This window comes from Jatropha curcas, chromosome 4 (assembly GCF_041381405.1).
Source record: "Jatropha curcas cultivar XTBG-Jc1 chromosome 4, XTBG_Jcur_1.0, whole genome shotgun sequence".
Classification (NCBI taxonomy): domain Eukaryota; kingdom Viridiplantae; phylum Streptophyta; class Magnoliopsida; order Malpighiales; family Euphorbiaceae; genus Jatropha; species Jatropha curcas.
The window spans coordinates 3,959,383-3,983,449 of NC_143154.1; the positions used below are offsets into that span (position 1 = coordinate 3,959,383).

The following is a 24,067-nucleotide window of genomic DNA, read 5'->3' on the forward strand; positions in this document are numbered from 1 at the left end:
ATGGACGAACTAGCACAATCTAGGCTGACGGGTATACTAGCTTAAGCTAGGCTGATGGTTTTAAGCTAGGCTGATGGACAAATTGGCTTTAAGCTTTCCACGTGATGACTTTGAGTTAGGCTGAGAGACAAACTATCTTTAAGCTAGCATGTCAAGAAAGCTAGTTGTAAGGCATGTTGGGAGAGCTAAACATAACTTATATTATTTTCCAAACATTTCAAATTCGAGTTATTCTTTTTCAAACTTCTTAAGGTTGATTAGTACTTTTCCAAACTTCTTAAGTCCGAGTAGTTAAAAACTTTGGCATATTTTATTTAAGTCTCAATTAAAATGAGCTTGCTTAAACTCAAATGACTGATTAAGTTTGTATTGGAATGACATACTTAAGCTTATAAGAATGTCTGAGTGAAATTGAGCTTCTTAGGTTCAGAGGACTACATAGGTCTAGTATAGAGTGAGTCACTCAAGCTTAAAAGACTACTTAATTCTAAATTGAAATGAGATGCTTAAGCTCGAAGGACTACTTAAGTCTGAACTAGAATGAGATGCTTAACCTTAGCATGTACTACTTAAGTCCATTTAAGTATTGAGCTGCCTAAACTTGACATGGATTGATTAAGTTCAGCCTTCAAAGATTGCTTAAGTCCATTTAAGTGTTAAGCTGCTTAAGCTCCGCTGGATTGCTCAAGTCCAATCGTTAAGGAATGGTTAAGTCCATTTAAGTGTTGAGCTGCTTAAGCTCTGCATGGATTATTTAGTCCTAAAAAATCATGACACAAATTTCTCAAATATTTTTAAGAAAAACTTAACAAATTTGATATTTTTAGTCCGGAGATCAAAATCACTTTTTGATCTCCTCTTATACATCCTTTCCCTAAGACCGAATATATGAAGTGAAAAAACCTAAAATTATCTACTTAATATCCTAGAACTAAGTTACAAACATATAATAACATTTCTTTAAATTGTTAGCGTTTCAAGTTTAGGGTAATTCCATACCGTTAATCTTTTTCAACTTATAAATGTCAGGACCAAGCTCTTGGGTGATTGTATATGGTTCTTCCCAGTATTATCTGAGTTTGCCAACCCCTGCCCATCCTTTAAATTTCTCAGCTTTCTTTCAAACTTTGTCTCCATGCTTTAAAGTTCACCCATAGGCTTTGGGTTTCATTCTAACTTTTCTCTGAGAATGTCAAATGGTGAATGATCTTCTTTCTCGATGCTCAATTCCTCCAACGACATCCACATTATTGAAAGTTTTATTGGGGCAATTACATAAGCACCTTCGGCTGCTTTCTGATTGCCCTTAACAATGTCATCAACTAAATAAAACTTAATAATGAGATATTTGATAGAAGTGATTACTTCGAGGTCATAGAGAGTTGGTCTATCTAATATAGCATTATATGGGAATGGTATCTCAATTATCATGAACTCGACTACGAATAACTTGTTGGATCTTTTATCTCCTAACGCGATAGTGATATCGATTACTCTTACTATTATATGTTTTCCTAATAGACCAATCAAAGGAGTTTGGGTTGTGGTTAGCTTTGTTTAGTCTAACTTCAGTATTTTGAAGAATTCTAGTGTTATCAAGTTCACTATGATTTTATCATCAATCAAAATTCACTTCACTTGGAAGTTCTCCATGAATCCTTCAATCACCAAGGCATCATTGTGTGGCAAGTACACGTGTAGTCTATCATTTTCTGTGGATATGATTGGTTTTCACATGTACTTTCCACATTGGGCATTAGCGAGTATATAACTCGGGCATGCCCCTTCCTAGTAGTGTTGTTGTCTCTTCCTGCAGAACCACAAAAAAGTTTGAATAGTACCTATTGTTTCTAATTGGAAAGGTTGCTCGTCCTTTCATCATGAAGGCCTCGCCAATGAATTCTTTTAGTTCACCTCCTTAAATGAGGTGTTTTATCTCCCTCTTCAACTGCCATCATGTCTTTATGTCATGACCAATATCTTTGTGAAACTTGTAGTATTTTCTTTTGCCTCGAAATCCTACTGTGTCTTCTCTTAGATTTCATGGATAATTTAATTGCACTTGTTTTCATGCTCTCACATCCAAATTAGAATCTCAGTATGAATCCTGTTCAAAGGATTGAACTTTTTTTCCCTAGGCGAACTTGTTCTCTCAATGATAAGGAGCTTTTATTGTATAGCTCACCCTTGGATGTTTGACGGGTGATCTTCGTCTGACAGGAGATGGGTATCAATCTTTGATGCTTGGGCTTGTCTGTCCTACCGTCCTTTTATTGTATAGCTTTTATGTACGTATGCGCTCTAGCCATGAACTTTGCAAAAGAGAGGGGGCGGGTCAATGCTTATACTTTTAAATAACTTATTATACTTATACTTCTTCGCCATGGCACTGATGGCGACTTCATTGTTCAAGTTTTTCACTTTCATGGCTAACTTCTAGAACTTGGAAACATATTGTCTTAGAGATTCCCCCTCTCCCTTTTTAGGTCGATCAATTCTGAAGAGTTCAAGATATGCTGGTCACAAAGTGAGCTATGAATAGTGTAGCCAGTTGGGTAAAGGACTGGATAGAACATGTCTTTAATTTCTGTTACCACTCTTAAGTTGCACTTTTGAGTGTGACCAAGAAAACTTTACACATAAGCTCGTCTGAGTTGGTTTCCAGGTATATCATGGTTCTAAAAGTTGCCAAATGGCTCCAAGGATTTATAGATCCATCATATAATTAGAAGATAGACATCTTAAATTTGGATGGAAATGTCGCTCCCAAAATATTGGTTGATAAAGGCTAGTCATCTCTAACCGATAGTTGCTAGTATCTCTGACCTCCTTACACTCTCTGAAAATTTATTTGACAACATTTCAAAAACTAGTTTCATTCACTTCCAAGTGCACATAATTTAATCCTTGAACTTCTAAAGTGAAAATATCATGATAAGCATCTTCCATGATATTTCTAATGCTCTGTTGTCTTGGTCACTAGGAGCCTCATTTGGGTGGAGAGCTCGAGTTCGGCCCAGTTATATTTTCTAAGGTTGTAGTTAACCGGTGGCAACTAATGTCTATTATTTTGTGGAGGAGTGGCCATTAATTGCTTCAAAATGGCTGTGAACTAGGTATAGGCTTGAGTTAGGGCAACGGTTACCTGGGGATCTAATGCTTTAGGAGGAGGAATCGAGTTTTATTCCTTAGTTCTTCCTTTGGTCATCCACTCTATCTTCTATATCTGTGATTTTTAATGATCCACTTGTCATGGTGACAATTGGAGATAGATTAAGTTTCAGATAGAAAATAGTGAAGTCTGTTCCACTCTCACTACACCAATTGATATCTTTCAAAATAAAAGTAATTTCTTAAAGTGTTTGTAAAGTTCTTTTTGAGTTTTTAGAGAAAGAGAATAAAGTGGAGAGAATAGAATTATAGCGTTGAGCTTTTTTACTTTTTTGGGTCCCTATATATAGGAAAATATAACCGTCTAAGTTAGAAGGAATAATGGTCTCTACTTTCATTTATTTATTGGATATATTTATTGAGATATTAGAAGATATTCATAATTAAAATTTCATGAGATATTTTAAGAGAATATTGAAATATTATTTAGAGATAAATTATTTTTAAATATGGATGCTTTTAGATAAGAATTTTAATTTGTAGCTATTAATTAATAGAAACAGTTGCTAATTGAAAGAAATTTCATTTTGGAGCTTTTTATGATCAGTTATTAACTGATTTTTTGTATATCATTATATTTGGATTATATCAAAGTTATAAAAATAATTATTGATAATTTTTTTTTTCAAATTACCTGAATTTTGTTTATAAATATTAAAAATAATAGATAATGTTCATATAAAAATTTAATTAATATTTTAATTTATATGACATATTAAAATACAAAATAGCATATATAAAGAGAAATGTACGTATATAATAAAATAAAAATAATTATAACTCATTTTATATTTCAATAATAAATATACTAAAATTTTACTAATAATTATCATTCAACAATTAACTGCAATTAGTTACCAACCATTATAAATAATTAAACTAAGGCCATATTAAGCAATATTAAATGTTAATTGTTAATAACTTACGAGTTGTAATTCTGTTGGCAACAAAAGCTGGAAATATGGAAAGAGCTCTTGGGTTCAATCCTCTAAACCTATTTGCAGGGAGGGACGAGAAGCCTTGACTGTGAAGCTGAAATTTTTATTGTTAATAGTTCATCATTTATAGTGATGTTAAAAGTAAAGTAATTTAAAAGAATTTGATTAGTTGTTGTGAATTGCTAAATGTTAAGGAAGGTCTTTCATGAAATATTTCCTTAGTATTAGAAATATTAAGTTATCAAAATTAGTGTTTTGATTCTAATCAAAATGATAAACATTATTTTAAAAAGTTGTTGTTGCCGAGTGGACACAAAATTAATTAATATGTTTTTATTTAATGATTAATTGATGATTCCTATGATAATATTTTTGAACTTTTACTCCCTTTATACGGTTAAAATTTATTATTTTTGACTTTTTTTTTTTTTTTGTTTAAATGACACTTTTACCTGCATCCTTGGTTAAGAAATAGAGTTGCAATTTCATCTCCTAAAGCACTATAGGAATGAGATACTTATACCTCTTATAAGCTTCTCATTTGAATGTTTTCTATACATCTTTGATGTGCTATCACATATATTTGAGTTACATATGCCATCTCTGGTGCCACAATTTTCGGTATTTAGAGCTAGGGATGATCAAAAGATTTGATCCGTTGGATATCTGGTATGATTCGATCCGAATGGAGCGAATAAAATTCGATCCATTTAATAATGGATCGGATATGGATATTAAAATAAAATCTGATACAGATAAGGATCATATATGGATATAGTATACTCTGATCCAAATCTAATCCGTAGAAGGTAATTTTATCTTTTCTTTATATTTCTAAACAGTTGATTATAATTCTAGATGTGCAGTTGCCTTTATTTTTCTCTTCCTCTTTCTCTTCCATTTACATTTTAAATTACTATCTCCAACTCTTTCACCCTTCCACATAAAAAAAAAAAAAAAAAAAAAAAAGAATACGAGTTGAACATTACAGTTACTAGCTTGAATTTTTTTGCACTTAACAATTGTTAATGTCTTTTCTAGTTGCAATAACATTTTTTCAAGTATAATAAATAATATGAATTTTTATTAAATAATTGTTCTTTTTATGTTCTTTTAAATATAATAAAAACGGATAATATTCGATCCAACCCAATCTAATTTGACATTCAATCTGAACCGAATCTGAGCAGAGCGGATATGGACATTGATATATGAAAATCTTCGCAGATCGGATATGAATTTTGCATATCGAAATCAATCTACAAGCATCCCTATTTAGCGTCCTAAGTATAATCTACTTTCCATATTCTATTGATGTGCCGCGACTTTTTATGATTAAGACATTCATTTGAAAAATTATTGAAACACAAAAGACAATATAAAACCAGGTGCTTATTGTAGCAATCTTAGATCCGATAGTAGTTTCTTAGGCTTTTGCCTTTTAATGGGACAAAATATATATTAATTCTACCGGGGCTCAAATTAGGATAAAAAAAAATCAACACCTCAGGTATAATCTATGTCTCCTTATATTTTTCATAATTTAATTATCTTGGCACATTGTCTTTTAAATGCTATCATATCTCTTACAGGTTTTGGAAGTGATAGCCTCTCATATCAGTTCCAAAAGGGAAAATACCAAGCCACCTCCATTAAAGAAGCAAAAGTAAGTGCCAACACTAAATATTTAGCAAGGTCTATCATTTAAGTTCAAAGGTAAATCTCCCATTATAACATGACTTCGTTCTAGGTTAATATGATATGGTTGACCAGAATTCATTAGATAGGTTAAGGTGGCAAGTTTGAAATACTTTAAAATATCCACGTCAGCTTTCCATTTATTCTCTAATAGAAGAACTAATGGATTCCTTTTTATGTACATCAATTAAAGTTTTTGTATTTTTGCATAACAAATTAAATTTTATGCACGACTAATGTAATATGGTGTATAGTTGAGGTATGGCAAGTGAAATGAAGCTGAAAAATCTCATTTAAGTTTATCTAATTAATTCAACATCCATCAAATCTTTATCTTAAAACTTCATTATAATTAATCTAATTAAAATAGGGTTTATATTAATTTCAAACTTAATTAACCTAAATTAATTAAATAAATTATGGTCTAAGGTGAATAATTTATGGGTGATCCAAAAGATATAAATGTAGTGACAACTGCGAACAAGTTCAATGGACGTTAGTTATTTAATTATTTTATTATGTTTATTAATAATAAATTCTAGTTGAATATCTGAGTAGAATAAAGAGAATCGATATAATATGAAATTATGGATAAAAAATTAAGTGGTTTAAATTTTTTTTTAATTCATAGAGAAGCTCAATGGGCCTAATTATTCAATTATTTTATTTTGTCTATTAATAATAAATTCTAATTGAATATTTCAAGAGAATAAAGAGGGTTAATAATATGAAATTTATGTATATAAAATTAAGTGGTTTATATTTTTTTTATTCATAGGAAAACTCAGTAAGCCGAAATATATTGTGTGTTATACAATATAGGTAGCTATCTTATTGGCTCATCAAATTAGTGAAAACTATATTAAATTTTAATAAACTTTTTAAATGGTTTGAATTTTATTAGTGATAAAATACAAAAATTATTATGAAAAGCTTCTCAATTTAAAAGTATGACTTTTTCCCTTTTAAAAAAGATGGAATTGAATTATGATGAAATTTACAAATTTGCTCAATTTATCAATCCAAATAACCTTGAAATAGTTTATTTTAGTAAAATTTAATGAAATGAGTTATTGAAATAGTTTCTTTTAGTAAAATTGAATGAAATGAAATAATTTTAATGTGAAGTAAAAAAAAATTTGAAAATGAAAATTTTAATTTCAATCATAATTGTATAATTGATTGTAATTTTTGTATTTTATTTGTAAAATTTTTTAGGTGAAGTTCTTAAATTAAGTATACATGAATTTTTAAAAATAGTTACCGATATTAAATAGATGTATATATATTCACTTCTTATACACTCAATTAAAAATTGATTGTAATTTAAAAATAATGTAGCGGTTAAAACTTCATGGTTCAACTTATTCACTTGTAGTTGATAGCTAATTTTCATTTAACAATTAGACTAGATGTATTTGATTAGAAAATTTAAATTGCTTTAGCATTTTGGAGTTTTTTTAACCTTATGAAAATAATGACTATTAAAATTATATTTAGATTAATTTATTTTTATGATCATTTTATTTATACCTATTTAAAAATTTAATTACTGATAATGCTCTTGTTGCAGTTGAAGTTTTTCACCATATAAAAGACAAGGCTATGGGCGGGTTAGTTTGCTCTTAAGTTATATATGAGTAAAGCCAACGATAGAGTGGAGTGGGATTTTATTCTAGATGGGTAAAGCTGATAATAAGCTACATTGATTATTACTGCTTCCTTTTTTATTTTAATTAATGGGGAACCTAAGGAGAATTTTTTCCCTCAAAAGGTCTTTGTCAAGGAGATCCGCTATCTCCTTACCTAATTTCTTTTTTGCGCAGAGGTTTTTTTCAGGATTAATTGCTAAAGCCGATAGAGAAGGAAAGCTCCATGGAATTAAAATTTATCAACTTATTTCATATTTTTTTTTTTTTTTGGCAAATGATAATCTTATCTTTGGTAGGGTTGCATTGCAAGAAATTAAAGAGGTTGGAAAAAATTTTACAAGATTATGAGAGGGCATCAGAGTAGAAGATTAATTTAAAAAAATCTCAAATCTCTTTTAGCAAGAACATAAACCTGGCTACCCACACAAAAATTATGCATAGTCTTGGAGTGATGGAAATTCAACAACACTTAAAATGCCTAAGCCTTCCAGCTGTGACAGGGCGGCGTAAAAAAAAAAAGTATTTCAGAGCATTTGTGGTAGGGTGAAATAGAAATTAAATGGTTAGAAGGAGAAGATGCTATCAAAAGTGGGCAAGGAGGTTCCCCACAAAGCTGTAGCCCAGACAGTTCCTAATAATTCAATGAGTTATTTTCTCTTTCCTTTGGAGATTTGTAAATCCATTGAATCGATTATCTCCAACTTTTGGTTGGGTCAGCGCAAAAAGGAGCAAAGGATACATCGGTGTTCTTGGAAGAAAATTTATACTTCTAAATTTGTGGGTGGTGTTGGCTTCAGGGACATACATGCTTTTAAAATAGTTGTTCTTGCAAAATAGCTTTGGTGATTATTAAAAAACTCAGAGGGCTTAAAGAAGGGTTCTCGTTGATGGTGGGAGATGGCGGTTGATTCGTATTTTGCATGACCGATGAGTCTTAGGACAACCTGATTTTCATGTGTGTTATCGATTTCTTTATCAAGGAGAATGCACGTGTATGCAATTTAATTGAGGAGGACAGCTTCAGTTGTAATTATGGCTTAATATATGCTACCTTGATTCCTCTTAAAGCAAAAATAATCAAGGTCATCCTTCTAAGTCACAGACGAGGTGTGAGTGTGTTGGTATGGCATCACACTCCTGATGGTCGATACTCAGTTAAGAGTGGGTATCAAGTGGCATTTGCAGCTCCTAATTCCCTTAACACGATGTCCTCCTCCAATATGTCGAACACACAATTTTGGAAAACGGTATGGAACCTCAACATCCCTTCTAAGATTAAGCATTTCTTGTATAGAGCTTTAACGAATCTACTCTTTGTTTTGAGCGTGTTAATGGTGAGAGGTATGGAGCTCGATCCAGTCTATGTGGTGTGCGATTTGGCTATAGAATCTGTTGTCCACATGTTAAAAAATTGTGTTGTGGTTGAGCAGGTCTGGAAACTATATGCGCTCCATCTTGATATAGGTTCTCACAAGTCTGATTAGTTTTTAGAGTGGTTCATGGAACTGATAACTGGTTTTGAAGTCGCTCAAGTGGAGATATTTGCAGTAATTGCTTGGGCTTTGTGGAAGATGAGAAACTTGTGTTGAATAATCTTTAATACAGCCCAGATCTATTGTTCATAGAATTTGTTTGACAAGAATATACAATAATCGGAAGCGTACCTTGATCCATAACAGCAGATCTATGTTATGGGTTACCTCGTTGCGGCAATTCGATTCTCTCCATAACAGCAGATCTACATTTCTTCACTCTGGCCTTTTGTCCGTAAGTGCTCTCTTAATGGTCAGAGAATAATCAACAGCTGTGGGAGTTTCTTTTATGAGCTCTCTCAAACAAACTATCTCCGTATGTGTTTGAGGTAGCCATTACACTCTCTTGTTTCTGTGTTAATCCTAATCTGTTGATTCCTTTATCTTTTATAAGGCAGAGGAAGGGTATTAAAACCCTAACTGGCTCTTATCCATTAAGCCCAATAACCATCATCTTGGGCCACCTTAATTAGAACCAGCCCTTTAATCACATGGGCCACATACAGATTATTAAAATAATCTAACAAGTTGTTGAAATTTCAGCACAAGCATCTTTCAGTTTTGCAGATTGTTCAACTGGGCATGTCTATACTGCTTGAGTTTCAAGGTTAGGTGTTGATAATATTTGTTGTTCAACTAAAAGACTCTCAACCATAGGCTGATTGAGTTCAATGGCTTCCACTTTCTCCCGGTTTCTACAAAATGAACTCTGATGCCTCCTTGAAGGAACTAGTGAGCAATGGCTTCGGCTTTGTTATCAAGAATGATATGGGTGAGGTTATGGGTGCTGGGTTTAAAATAAGCAATATCACAATTTCACCAAAGTAAGCTGAAGTGGAAGCCGCCTTCTTTCGTATTTCTACAGTAATAGATAATACACGCTGGATTAATATGTTTTACATCTTGTTAACGCAATTGTAGTTACTAAATTGCACTTATTATAATCGTTGGGGGAAAGGGAAGGGGAAAACAAAGTGTCGACGTCGCTCTAGGGATTTTGAAAGTTATCTCAAACACAGAAAGAAATTAAAATTTTCTTTTCTCTCAATCAACAAAATAATTTCACTTCAAAATCATTGCTGAGAAAGGGAGAATCCGAGTTAAAAGAACGATCACGCTGCTAAGGATCGAGGATTTGAAGATCAAGTATTTCAAGTGCTATAATACTGGTTAGGTTTAAGACTTATGAGCAACGATTGATTTGTTTGGTTTTTTGCCTTTTTTTCTCGATTTTTTTTTATTCGAAGCCTAACATAATATTGATTTTGGGGTTTCTTCGTTTAGTATCTATCACACGTGGGTTGCGATTTTGGCTTTGGGTATTCTTTGTTTTTTTATGAAATAGACGTAAGAGACTATTTAGATAGGTGTTGGGTTGTGCTTGTTTACTATTTATTATGCATGAACAGTACTTTATTGTGGATTTGTTTGAATGGAACTTTGTTGTTACCGAGATATGGAATCTGGGAACAGAAAGTTGAGTGCTTTCAAGATGTGATTTATTTATTATTTTTGTTTGCTTTTTGTCTACTTTTTGACTTTGAAATAGTTGCAAAAATATATACTCTCTCCGTTCTATTTTGTTTGCATGGTTTGATAAAACATGCATATTAAGAATTTAGTCAATAAAAGTTATTTTGCCCTTCTTTACCCTTAATAACTCATTAAGATACTAAAAGCCCTTCATTCAATGAACGATTATAAAGGTTACCATGGGAAAAATAATTGCTTACATGTCTAAATTTAGAAACCTTGCAAACATTTTAGGACATCCAAAAAAGGAATAACGAGCAAACAAAATGGGATGGAGGGAGTATAATATTAGTTAATAAAATATGATTTTCATTTTTTTTTAATAATATAGGATGGCATGGTCTGTAATTGATTTGTATTATGGTGGTGTTTTCATGAATGATGAGAGGGGTGGACCTAAGGATATATGGGTATTTATTTCATGGAAGTTGAGGTCGATATTGGTAATTTCTCAATGAAAGACAATATACAGAAAAAGATGGGTATTAAAGCACTTGTCCAAATGAATTACAAATCGGTTGAGGATAATGTTAAGTATGGGTTTAGGGTTATTTTGAGTGGGTCCATTGCAAATATGCTTGAGTTGGTAAAAAAGTAAAAAGAAGAGACATTTATACTGAACACCAAATGTTTAAGGATAGAAGGATAAATTCATATGATAGGATCTATTCTCAGATATTTGACCTGATAGATGGGTTCAAGGGTCAGTATACAAGCGATAAAGTTGGTGTGGAACGTGAGGTTAGGGTAGGGGAAGTGATGGGGTTGGTGGCAATGTTAATGAAGAGTTGAATGAAGTTTCAATGAGGTAGCAGAGGGAGAGGGAGGCAATTCAACACCAGATCTTGAGGCAGTAGGGCTGAACTTAGAGAGAGAAAGTGTAGATGTAGATTTGGGTGGTAATGAGGAAGAGTGTGTGAATGTAAGTATTGGGGGTGGAGAAATACCTACTATGGAAGAAAAAGAGGATGGTAATCAACATAATCCACAAGATGATGAAGAAGATTTGGTTGACTGTGAATGGATGTCAAGTGATGATGAAGAGTTATAAGAAGTAAGACAAGCTATGAGAAACTTTAGAGAAAGAAAGAAAAAGTGTAACACCCCTTCCCGGTCCACCCGAAAACTCGAATGAACCGAGTCGAGATGTTATAAACCGGTTGACTTAAATGTTCTGACATGATGATATCATCATGTATATTGAAAATACTATCATGCTGTGTACATTAATAATGTGTTTAATATTTACAAAACATGATGCTATTTACAAAGTGAAATGGGCCCAACTGTGTGCCCTGTACATGCCATAAAAAGGATAGACAAAAGATACACAGTAAAATGACTAGCTACCCTGAAGATTGAGTCTTCTGTAGATGAACTACTGCAGTTGTACGCTGACGCTCTATAGACCAGTCTCGAAACCTGCGAGTTAAACAGGTAACTCGCTGAGCTAATAAAGCTCAGTGGATATCGCAATATAAAATAAACAAATAAACACATACATATGTCAAAGAACCATGTAAACACATATAGCACAGATAAGCACACAAATCATGACATGTTCAGTTTACTTTGATGGTCTTTCTTTCTCTTTATCATACTGTATGATTAAGTCAAAATATCTGTATGGCTCCATAAGATTATAGCGAAACCGAAGTGATAAGATAAACTGTATGAAACTGTATGAAAACTGTATGAAACTGTATGAAAACTGTATGCTTGGCTGCTATGGCCTGTATAATCATATCCACTCAACGGCCTGTAGCCGGAGTTCCAAACTGTATGGGGCGCAGATCTGCTATTCTATGTCGCGACATAGCCTTATCTACATGGTTTCTACCCAACCTCAATGGAGCTTAATATTAGCATATCAACAATGTAACACAATAGCACATAAATGGTTTTACAACTTCATAGTTCATCATATTGATTTGAGTTCACATCATATAATTGCTTACATGTTGTTTTAATCCATGTTCTTATGTTGTATTTTTGTTTTACAATGGGTGGATACATGCATGATGAGCAAAGGAAGTCACTTGCATAGGAAATAAAATCAAAAAGAATGTCAAAGCATCAGTCGTGAGCGCGACATGCCAAGTCGCGAGCGCGAGTTACACTGAAGAGGTAAGTCGCGACCGCGCTTTTGAAAGTCGCTAGCGCGAGAATGTCAAATGAGAGTCAGTGAGTTTCTGGCTCAAAGTCGCGACCGCGCAACCTTAGTCGCGAGCGCAAGACCAAGTCGCGATCGCGCATATGGAAGTCGCGAGCGCAAGATGTGCCATTTGAGAGGCAGTGACTTTCTGGCCAAAGTCGCGAGCGCGCATGTGAAAGTCGCGATCGCGTAGAATGAAAAATGAGAGTCAGAGAGTTTTAGGTGAAAGTCGCGAGCGCGCAGATGAAAGTCGCGACCGCGTAGAGTGCAAAATGAGAGTCAGAGACAAGTCACGACCTTATTCATGCAATTCGCGAGCGCGCGGTTCCAGCCTACACAGTCTGTACTCTTTTGGCCATATCTCACAATATACAACTCCAAATTGAGTGATTCAAAAACTCACGTAAAGCTAACACATAGAGGAACAAATAACTCTTCTATGACACTTCCTAATTCCATCATTTAATAAGGTCAAAATCAAGATGAAGTTGCTGGTAAAATTTCCAGCAAACTCTGTTTCCACTTCATATATTCATCCCCTGTTTTCACATCCTTTCCACTTCTTTCACTCAACAATAAGCAACACATGATCTCATGAGCAACACTCCACACAATTTTTCATGCAAAGAACATGGGAAATAACAAGAGATATCAAACCTTGCATTCCAAAAAGCTTGGACTCTGTTTTTAGCTTCTCTTTTCTGCTACTTTTGAACTTTCTTCTCCTATACACAAGAATTCTCATAACTCATCTCCAATATAACGAAATTAAAGATTGAATAACATATAACTTCAAGGAATTCTACTTACTTGGAGTTGACTTAATGCGTAACTTGCATGAAAAGTGCAAGGAAATGGAAGGGAAACGTAAGAAGAGAATGAAAAACGTGAAAATGGGGAAAGTGAAAATGATAGGAACGGGTAGACTCTAGAAGAAGGTGATTTGGCTGTGTAAACTCTCTAATTGGTACCTCAAGTATACCAAGGCTACAACTGAATACCCAAGCTGTATGTTTTGATGCAAACAAGTCCTAAACTTTCCATGCAAATAAGTCCACTTATCATTCATTCTACCCCAACCAGGTTTGGTTCAACCCAACTCAACTCACCTCTATGAAATGACGCAACTCGTCTCACTAGGATGTTACAAAAAGAGGGAAAGTGGGTCTGAGTCAACACCTAATCCAGCAACTGAAAGTATCTAGACAAATGCAGAGCAAATTGCAAATGAAGATGATGGCTGCCTAACTGATTATGCAGATTTTGATGGTGTAGTAAGTCTAGAAAGTAGTGATGGGGATAAAAGTGATGAGGAGCATGTTTTGAGAAGAAACAAAAAATATAAAGCCTTTGATTGAACAGCTGAAAAGGTGCATTTTTCTTTTGGAATGACCTTCAAGAATGTTATAGAACTTAAGGAAGCTGTGAGCACATTTTCTATCCAACAGAGGAGAGAAGTGAAGTTTATGAGAAATATTGCAACTCATTTCCGAGCAAAGAGTGTGAAGAAAGACCATCCTTAGTTAATATATGCATCAACAGAAGAAGCAAGGGAAGATTTGGTTTTGAAAACACTAAGAAATGAGCATACTCGCTCCATCTCTTTTAAAAATAGGAGGTGTACTACCAAATGGATGGCAAAGAATGTCCTGCCTAAGATCAGTGCTTATGAACCATAATACTTATTGATCCAAGAAAAAAAAAATGAAGACTGAAGTTAATATTGAAGTAACAAGTGCAAAGCTAAGAAGAGCTAAGATGATAACATAGCAAGGTTAAATGGTGACTTTAAGGGTGAATGTGCAAAACTGTGGGACTATTTGGGTAAAGTGGACAGATGAAATTCTAGAAGTAGTACTTATTTAGTTGTGCAAAGACCTATCCTAGATAGAGTTCTAGTGTTTGATAGGATGTACATATGTTTGGAAAACTTGAAAAAAGGATTCTTGGCTAGTTATAGAAAGGTTGTTGGTCTATATGTGTATTTCCTCACAGGGGCACTTAAGGGTGAGATATTGACAGCAGTTGGAAGGGATGGTAATAACCAAATGTACCTTATTACATGGGCTGTGGTGAATGTTGAGTGCAAGTCAACTTGGCACTAGTTCATCGACATTCTAAAGAGGGACTTGGAAATCACTGAAGGTGAAGGTTGCAATTTCATATCTGACCAATAAAAGGTGAGCTCACTGGCATTTACTTTTCTTTTCTTGATTTGATTTTCATTGAATTATGATATATTTTAATGAATGAAATTTATTTATTGCTGCTTGTTCATAGGGATTATTGTGATGCAATTTATGAGAAACTTCCTTTGTGTGACTAAAGGTGTTGTGCTAGACACCTCTATGCAAATTGGAGGAAGAAACATAGAGGCAGTGAGCTCCATCAGCAGTTTTGGGCATGTGTTAAATCATAGAACAAGGCATGTGTTAAATCATATAACATGCCTAACTTGGAAGCCAATATGAATGAGTTGAAAAAGATGTCCAAATCTGGATTTAAAGTCCTTCTGCATACTCACCCTAGCCACTGGTGCAGGGCCTACTTTAACATTGAGGTAAAATATGATATTATTAATAACAATTTGAGTGAAGCTCTCAATGGTAGCATTGTTCAGGCTAGGAGTAAGAATGTGATATCAATGTTAGAGGATATTAGAAGGATGGTCATGACTAGGTTGCATAAAAATAGAGATCAAACAAATAAATGGATAGGTGATTTGGACTAGGATTATGAGAAAATTTCACACTCAACTAAAAGCTAGTAGATTTTGTCACATGATTTGGAATGAGGTTAATGGGGGTGAAGTCTTGCACCAAGGAGATACTTATGTTGTTGACTTGAAAAACCATACATGCCCTTGTAGAATATGGCAGGTGTCTAGTATACCATGTTGCCATGCTATTTGTGCAATCAATGACCTTGGATATAATCCATATAACTATATTTATGACTAGTTCAAGAAATCAAAGTATTTAGAGGCATATACACATATGCTTATCCTATGAACAACATCAAATTCTAGAAAAAATCTAGGAAGGAAGATCCACTGCCACTAAAACATGATAGAAAGCCGGGGAGGCCAAAGAGAAATAGATCGAGGGAAGAGGGTGAACAAAAAAGTAGGAGTACCAAGTTGTCTAAGAGGGATAGGATCATGACATGCCAAGCATGTTTTCAAAAGGGGCACAATAGGAAAACCTGCAAGTACATAGAAAGAGGTAATGTTGCACAAGAAATTGGAGGTGAGAGAATGATGTTCATCCCTACCCCAATTGTGAATGTACAAATAAAAGTGTCAGGTAATACCATCCCTAACCAATCCAATGTCACTACATCAACACAAAACCAAATGCCTACAAAGAATCAGTTGTAATGTAGTAAATGTCATTGTGTGTAATTTTTCATTCTTTGCCTTCATGTATTAGGTGAGGAGAGGAAGAGGAGACACCAGCTAGTCAAGACCTTGCCAGCAGCCTCAAGCCCAAGAGAGACAAAGTAGTCAGCCAAAAACTATCCAGCAGGCTGAAGTGAGAGGAGGCAGCCAGCCTGAACCCTTAGACAAGAGCTATACATTCAATAAGATGAAGTGCTTCAAATCAAGGAAAACGTCAAGTGCTAAAAAAGCCACTAGATTTGGTGCATACACTGACGAAGGAGGCAATGTGACTATCAATGTGAGTTAGTTATAAAAATTGAGCACTTATCATTCTTTATAATGATAAGGCATCTTATTGTTATGTGAATCCTCTTTTTTTTTTCCCATAAAATAGCCTAGAACTTCAAATGAAAGGCACTTGACTAGAAAGATAAGGGAGAGGAATCCAATTGAGCCAAGTTTCATGTCTGAGAAGATTGAAGGTTTTAAGAAACATGGAAATCACTACATTACTAGAAGCCAGTTATAGGTTTTTGCATTATAAACTCTACTTATTTTATTTAGAGTGATCTGAATATGGTATTTGGTTGTGATATTTGACTATGATATCAATTTTAAACTATGATATTTGATTGTTAATATGTGGTATTTAATTAAGCAATCTGTGGTATATGTGTGAAATCTATTGATTTTGATGAGATGTTTCACTGATTGTAACCATAGGCAAAAGCATAAAAGAGGAGGCTTAGAGTTGGTGCAAGCTCAGAACCAGTTGGGGTCACCACTAGAAGCAAGGGACAAGGACATGGAGGGACTGCTAGAGAACAAGAGGTTAATGATGCAAGTCTAGGAACTCAAGAATCAACGGCAAGACAACTCAATTAGGAATTTAGTGATGGACTTGTCATTAGGAATTTAGGAATTCAGTGATATTTTGTTAAGCAGATATTGTGATGTTCTTTTGCCAATTTGTGTAAATTGCCCACAATATTAGTCATTTAGGAACTGCAATGCATGAAATTTATTCAATGCATTTAATTTTTTTATCAGTTTCAATATTTAGGTACAATGATGTACAAATAATGTTCTTTTTGAGATCAATTGAATTACCTCTAATTTCTATGACATTTTCAATCAAGCTATTATGTCAATGGAAGTATTTGTACAATGTCAACTTTTTATTATTGGATGAATATTACATGTGATTTACTATGAGCAGAAGTTGGATTAAATTATTGAATGAATGATCATCCTAACAGAGTTGGATCACATTGATGTTAGCTTTACTTTAACTTTATGAGTATCACATTGCCAAAAACATTATCAATTAAGAAAACAAAATTAAATAAAAAATCAGCTTCACTTCATTTAGGCATTACATCAAACAGTTGTTATGCATGGCTATAATGTTAGCTTTTCATTTAAATGCTTACAGTACTCAACATAGAAAGGAAATAGTAAACACTAAAGCAATTCCAGAAATTTAAACCAAAGATGACACTAAAGCAAAATCATTCTATTTGAAGAAGATTAGAATGACAGATATAATCATCCCAAGCCACAACAACTTCTCTCTTCTATCTCGCCTCTTCAATTGTGCTTTCAAGGTGTTAATTTTTCTTAGTAATTCAGGAAGTATTTGCTTTGACCTATTGCAAATGACAGGGTCCACCCATTCAAAGAATTCACAGCCACCACTGTGTCTCACCTTCAAAACATTCCTCCTCAATCTCATATTCCGTTTGCAAAAGAAATTTCACAAGACAAGAAATTAAAAAACTTATAGCTCTTGTCTCACAAGACATGAATCTCCTTCCTGTGTTCAAATCGGTCCATGAAGTTTGGATAATACATGGTTTCCCACTTCTGCAAACTCTAGTCTCTATCTCCAACGACAATAGCTTCTATTCTAGATAAGGCTATATTAAAAAGAGAGAGAGAGAGAGAGAGAAGGCAACGTATAAAAGAGGAACGTTAAACCTAATAGAAAGAGAGAGAAGGCAAAGAATAAGGGAAGAATCAAAATGAAAAGGCTACACTAGTAAAATCCAGGTTTATGTCCACTAAGATTGCCATGTCACAGCATGACACATCAACAATTTTTAACATGTCAACAATCTCTCCACATAGTACCACATATACTTAGATGGAATTCTGACATGCCACGTGAGTGAGCGACACTTAATTGAAAATTTTTAATGGGTTCAAACACTTGATTGCAAACGTTTTCCGTTAAGACACCAAAATAGAATATTTTGCAAAGTCCAGACTAAGGGTGAGCAATAGTCGATCAAAACCTAAACCCGAGATACCTGAAACCCGAAGTAAGGGTAGTTGGCTTCATCGAACCTACCTGTTTAATAGTTCGGGCCCCACCCGAATAACCCAATAAAAATCGGGTCAAGTTATTGGGGTTCCATTTAACCTGAAAATCACACTTGTAGTCAAATCCAAATAGCTAACCAAAATTACCCCAACGATGTTTTAGTAAGCATAATACCTTTTGCTAATATCTAATATTTCTCACAAAGTAAAATCTAAATCATGATGTTAGCATATATATTGGAGTACAGATTCGCTCTCCTACTCAGTAGATAGATCAACGAACAACAACTCATAGATTACTCTCCTACTCAACAGATTGATCAAAGAAGAACAACTCAACAAGCATAAACATCTGCAAATAAATCTTTCTTTAATATAAAAAACAATTAAAAATAAAAAAAATGCAAATATCTCTTTCCTGGCAGATTTTTTCCGATAATATATCATATCCTAAAATGACAGCTATGAACTAAATTAAACCACAAATGAAATTAACAATCACCCAACAATACCATTTAAAAACTATCATAAAGAAAGATCTTGTAAAGATTGATCATGGCAACATAAGGAAGAAGGTTCGGTGGAAGAAAGAACTCAGTGCGGCTTGTTGTCGTTGGTCAGTGCCACCGCAGGTCCGGTGGTTGTCCAGTATGGTGGTGTGATGAGAAGGTGGAGGCGATTTGGATTAGTTATGGTTTTTGCTTTTCTGTTCCAAAATGGAGAGAGAGAGTATTTCTTGTAAACAAAAGGAAAGAAATTGCCAAATTGGACAATTGGTAGGTAAGGATATTGCACAGTTCGAATCGGGTTAAACAAGATTTTTACCCGACCCGAATAAGATGTATCAATCTCTTTAATTTTCTGGCTCAATCCGAATCGACAAACCCATTATAATCCTACATTTTCGGTCGAGTTGGATCGGGTTGTTAGGATTTTGCGGATCGGATCGGTTATGCACAACCCTAGTCCAGACACTAAATTTTTAATTACCCATTGCTTGAGTTATTAGAATTCTTTTTTCATTGTCAAAGAAAAAAAAATAATTAAATTTTTTATTTATATAATATATAAAGTAAAACAATATAGAAAATAATCACTATTAAAATTTTAACAAATAATCAGCATTGATCAACCAAGAGCTATCAATCATGTGCCACTAACTATTAAGATTCTCTAGGAATCACCACTCAAGACAAACAACTAAACAAATAGGTAGTTTTTTTTTTTTTTTTTTTTTTTTTTTTTTTTTTTTTTTTGAGTATTAGGAGAGGGAATTCAAACTTGGATTCGTTACCAATCGTATATGCAGTCACCACCGGGATATGTCTTTAGTGTTTATTATTATTTTGTTCTTGTTTAATAAAAATAACTAATTCTTTTATTATATTTATTAGATATATACGTATATTTTTGTATGTAAATTTTTTATACATTTAACATTATAAATTGTAACTAATTTATATTTTAATATGAATAATACGTGATCTGATTGGACTTTGTTGATAATAATAACAATATCAAATAAAATAAAAATAAAAATAAAGACTATATGATGATAATAATAAGATGAAATCTCCTTTGAAGAAACGAAAATAAATAAAAAATAAAAAGGCAAGATATGGGGGTGTATGTAGCAAGTGGGGAACACAAAGAAGGTCACGCCCTCTCATAAACCGTCGCTGCTTATCTTTGTCCCTTTCATCAATAACCTCTCTCTGGCACTGTTATACGGAGATTTAATACAGAGATTGAAGCATGACCAGCTCTTCCGCTAACGCTCGCAAGGTTTTTCTTTTTTTCTTTTTAATTATAATTATCCTATTTTTCAATTTTATCTTTTTATTTTTAATCTGTATTCCAAATACATAAATACAGTTATTGCGTGTGATTGATGCCCTAAATGATTAAACTTGAGTTTTTGATTTGGACTCTTAATTTTAATGATTTGATGTTTTTAGGCGCTGAGTAAGATTGCTTGCAATCGCCTACAAAAAGAGCTGGTGGAGTGGCAGGTCAACCCTCCTACTGGCTTCAAACACAAAGTCACCGATAATCTTCAAAGGTTTGATTTTTATTCAATTCTGTTTTCTCCCCTTTTGGTTGGTGAGAAGAAAAAAAAATAACCCGGAAAGGAAAAACGATGAATTAGTGTTTTCTACCGTTTCTGCGCCAGTTCTTCTCTGCCAAATCATTTCTTATACATATTCTTTCAACTCCTTCGATTTTTTTTTAACTTTTTGGTTTTTTGTTTTGAATTAAAGGTGGGTTATTGAAGTAAATGGAGCTCCTGGAACTCTATATGCGAATGAGACTTACCAGCTTCAAGTTGATTTTCCAGAGCATTACCCTATGGAAGCTCCTCAGGTTTGCATAATGGAATTCGTATGTCTGCATAGATTTATTGGATGGATTTTTTTTTCTTATATACATAGTTTTTTAATGACTGTTTTATTGTGGGTTAAACAGGTTATTTTTCTTCATCCGGCTCCACTGCACCCACATATTTATAGCAACGGCCATATTTGTTTAGGTAATTGTAGGGGTTTTAATACTGTTATACAATAATTTTTGTATCACTAGCGTAGTTTCATTTTTGATCGCTTAATTTTGTCCCCAGTATCAATTAAAAGTGGCCCGCTCTTTCTTGGAAGTTTTGCAGTCTGATGTTGCATTGGTCTATGTTGAGTAATTAGCATCTTTGTTTCTTTGTCCTGAATCAATTCCGATCACTCAGTTTGTTGAAAATGATGGTTTTGTCTCTAAATGTTAGTCCATGTTGATTATTTTGCTTAGATTCTTCCTTGTCTTTTTGAACAAGATTTTCCATTTCATGCATGGCCATTAAGTTTTTTGTAGATATTTTAGTTTCCCTTAACTTTTATGTAAAGCAGAATGCTCATGGTTGCTTGATAAACTTAAATTACAAAATTAAATCACCGTAACTCTATTTGTTTCGTGGACAAGGCTTTTTTCATTCTCATGATATCTGAAATTGGAATGTATTTCTAGTTAAGTTCCATTTTTGTAACCAATTCTCTGAAACTAATTACTTTTCAAAGAAGTTTTTCCACATTCTGGGAAATGACAACACTTCAAATACGATTTTGCATGGGGAAATGGACATGCGGAAATGTTTCTGCAATGTGGAGATGCACACAGCTTGAGTTTCCGTGCATCGTATTTTCCATGAAAGAGATGGTACCTAAACTGTACATTTTAATGGCACTGGTGAAAGCAAAGTTTCCTTTTGCTTAGTATTGCTGTAATCATTTTGGTAAAAGATTCTATGATTGATATAACTGATGTCTGATGATGGAAAGGAATTAGGAACTTTGGACCCTCCACTTTGCCACTTAATTGTTTTTTTCTTTACTTTGATGCTTCCAACCTAAAACTAAAGTCTATGTATTTTGTTATTTAATAGAAGGGATCACAAGAACCTTTAGATGCTATTTTTCTCCTTTCCTTTTTTTTTTTTGGATAATTTGAGAACCTTGAGTGCCCACTGTGTGATGGAGATGCTCATCTTATGCTTGAATCTTAAATCTAAGGAAAATCTCTACTGACATTTTATGTAGGTCCTTGTACAAGAAAAGCTAGCTTTTTTTGGCTTTTCCCCGAACCATGCTTTTCTGAAACAAGAAAAAAACAAAGAAAGAAAGAGAGAAATTCAGAACACAATTTTAAAAAACAACTTCGAACTCAATCCTAAATGGACAGGAAGTGGTGTGTTGATTTTCTGAAGTTTTAGGTTTAATAGGTGCTTGGCTTTTGACTTTTATTTACAGATAACAAGTTGCATGATTGCAGTATGTAGAGACATGATTGCAGTGTGTAGAGATTAAAAAACCATAGTTTGAGAGAAGCTAGATTTTTTACTTTGCCAAACAATTCTTTACTGAAAGCCAAAAAAATAAAAAATAAAAGAGAGGGAGTATTTCAGCTGTAATGCATCTCTGGGCTTGCCAGATTTGGATTCTTTTTTGTTATTTGCTATGCCATTTAGAATGTCAATGTGTAAATTAGTCATTTTAAGTAAGTTGGTAAATAATGTGATAAATGGAATTATAGAAACTTTAAATTGAAGATTTGGTTATTTGCAATTTGTAATTGAAATAGATATATAGATGGTATTAACTGGGGAGGAGCTTAAGCTTTAGATTGCTGCATACCTGCTTGTTGGTACGTCTGAATATTTCACTTTATGATTGATTTTGATCTAGCAAACTGATTGTCTTGATCCTGGACAAAATGAGCATTAATTGTAGTTTTGACAACCGAGGGAATAGGATAAACCATGTTATTATGAGATTAAAGTATGAACCACTTTTTCTAAACTATCTTCGTAGCAAACCTGACATTTGATGTGTTACCGAGCGCAGATATTTTATATGATTCATGGTCCCCTGCCATGACTGTTAGTTCTGTCTGCATCAGCATTCTCTCAATGCTGTCAAGCTCAACTGTGAAGGTTCAATTCCATGCCCAGTTTTATTTTTTATTTTTTTATTTTTTTGGCTTAATTACCTCCATTTTCTAATCATAATAGGGCATGAGCATGTAACTTACGGTTTTTGATTGTAACATGAGATAGTAAACTCTCTCTCTTTCTCTAATATCATGTTTAAATTCACTTGCTTGCAGCAACGTCCTGAAGACAATGACCGCTACGTAAAGAACTGTAGAAATGGGAGATCTCCAAAGGAGACTAGGTGGTGGTTCCATGACGATAAAGTGTAATAACTAAGGCATCTATGCACATTAGCTCGAATAATTTAGCGTAAATGGCCGTTTTTTTTTTTTCTTTTTTTTTAAAAGAACAATTAAAACATAAGGGGAAACATTCTGAAATGTGCATTACCTTCTGTAAATGGCAATGCCTGGTGTGTAAAGGAAGAGGAACAATGTGTTTTTAGTAACATGTGAAGGACCAATTTGTTTTCTGGTTACATTAGAAGGAAGATTATGGTGCTTTTGGCATGGCACATGATTGGAACTCTTAAATCCTTGTGTAATCACTTTCACCATTTTTTGTCTTCAAGTTTCTGATTTTAGTTTGGCAGCATTATGGATGGATGGTTCCTGATAACAAAGAGGTACACAATGCAATTCTGGCAGGATTTTACTTCTTTGACTGATGTGAAAATTTGTTGCAGATTTCTGCCGTTGTATAGTTGTATAGGGGTTTGCAAACGGTTGGTTTGGTTTAACTGGAGTGAAACCAAATCTCCAAAATGAAAGTCAAAAGAAACCAGATAGTGGTTTGCATTTATTGGATCAACTTTTTTTTTGTCGGATCGGTCACTCTTGCTGTTTTTTTTTTAATTGAGTTGTATGAAATCAAAACCTAACTGAAAAACTTTCGGTTTCATCCATTTAAAGCTGAAAACTTGAAATCAAAACCTAACTGAAAAACCTTCGGTTTCATCCATTTAAAGCTGAAGACTGAACTCTGAAAACTGAACTCAAGTATTCGAAAATCTGACCAAATCAAATTCAACTGGTTCAGTTGAACCCGAAAAATGTACAGCCTCACTTTTTTTACCATATGAATTGGATGTCAAAGATTTTTTTTTTATTATTATTTGAAATCATTAGATTGGATGTCAAGATTTGAGTTTTTCACGAGGATAAAAAGGCTTTTACTACCATACAGATTAGTTAGTTTCTGTATTTTCTAT

At 33.7% G+C, this 24,067-nt stretch overlaps 2 protein-coding genes across 2 annotated transcripts; both read left to right on the forward strand.

The window, feature by feature from the left end:
• The first annotated feature begins 8,412 nt into the window (after positions 1–8,412).
• On the forward strand, positions 8,413–8,943 carry LOC149496714 (uncharacterized). Its single transcript, XM_089720425.1, has one exon. It carries the CDS (start codon positions 8,413–8,415, stop codon positions 8,941–8,943), a length of 531 nt encoding a protein of 176 aa, XP_089576551.1.
• Positions 8,944–20,008: 11,065 nt separating this feature from the next.
• Positions 20,009–23,390, forward strand: UBC17 (ubiquitin-conjugating enzyme 17). Its single transcript, XM_089720708.1, has 6 exons — positions 20,009–20,171; positions 20,345–20,448; positions 20,648–20,750; positions 20,853–20,916; positions 22,769–22,857; positions 23,031–23,390. The coding sequence occupies exons 1-6, from the start codon at positions 20,142–20,144 to the stop codon at positions 23,124–23,126; spliced, it is 486 nt and encodes a 161-aa protein (XP_089576834.1). The 5' UTR covers positions 20,009–20,141; the 3' UTR covers positions 23,127–23,390.
• The last annotated feature ends 677 nt before the right edge of the window (positions 23,391–24,067 follow it).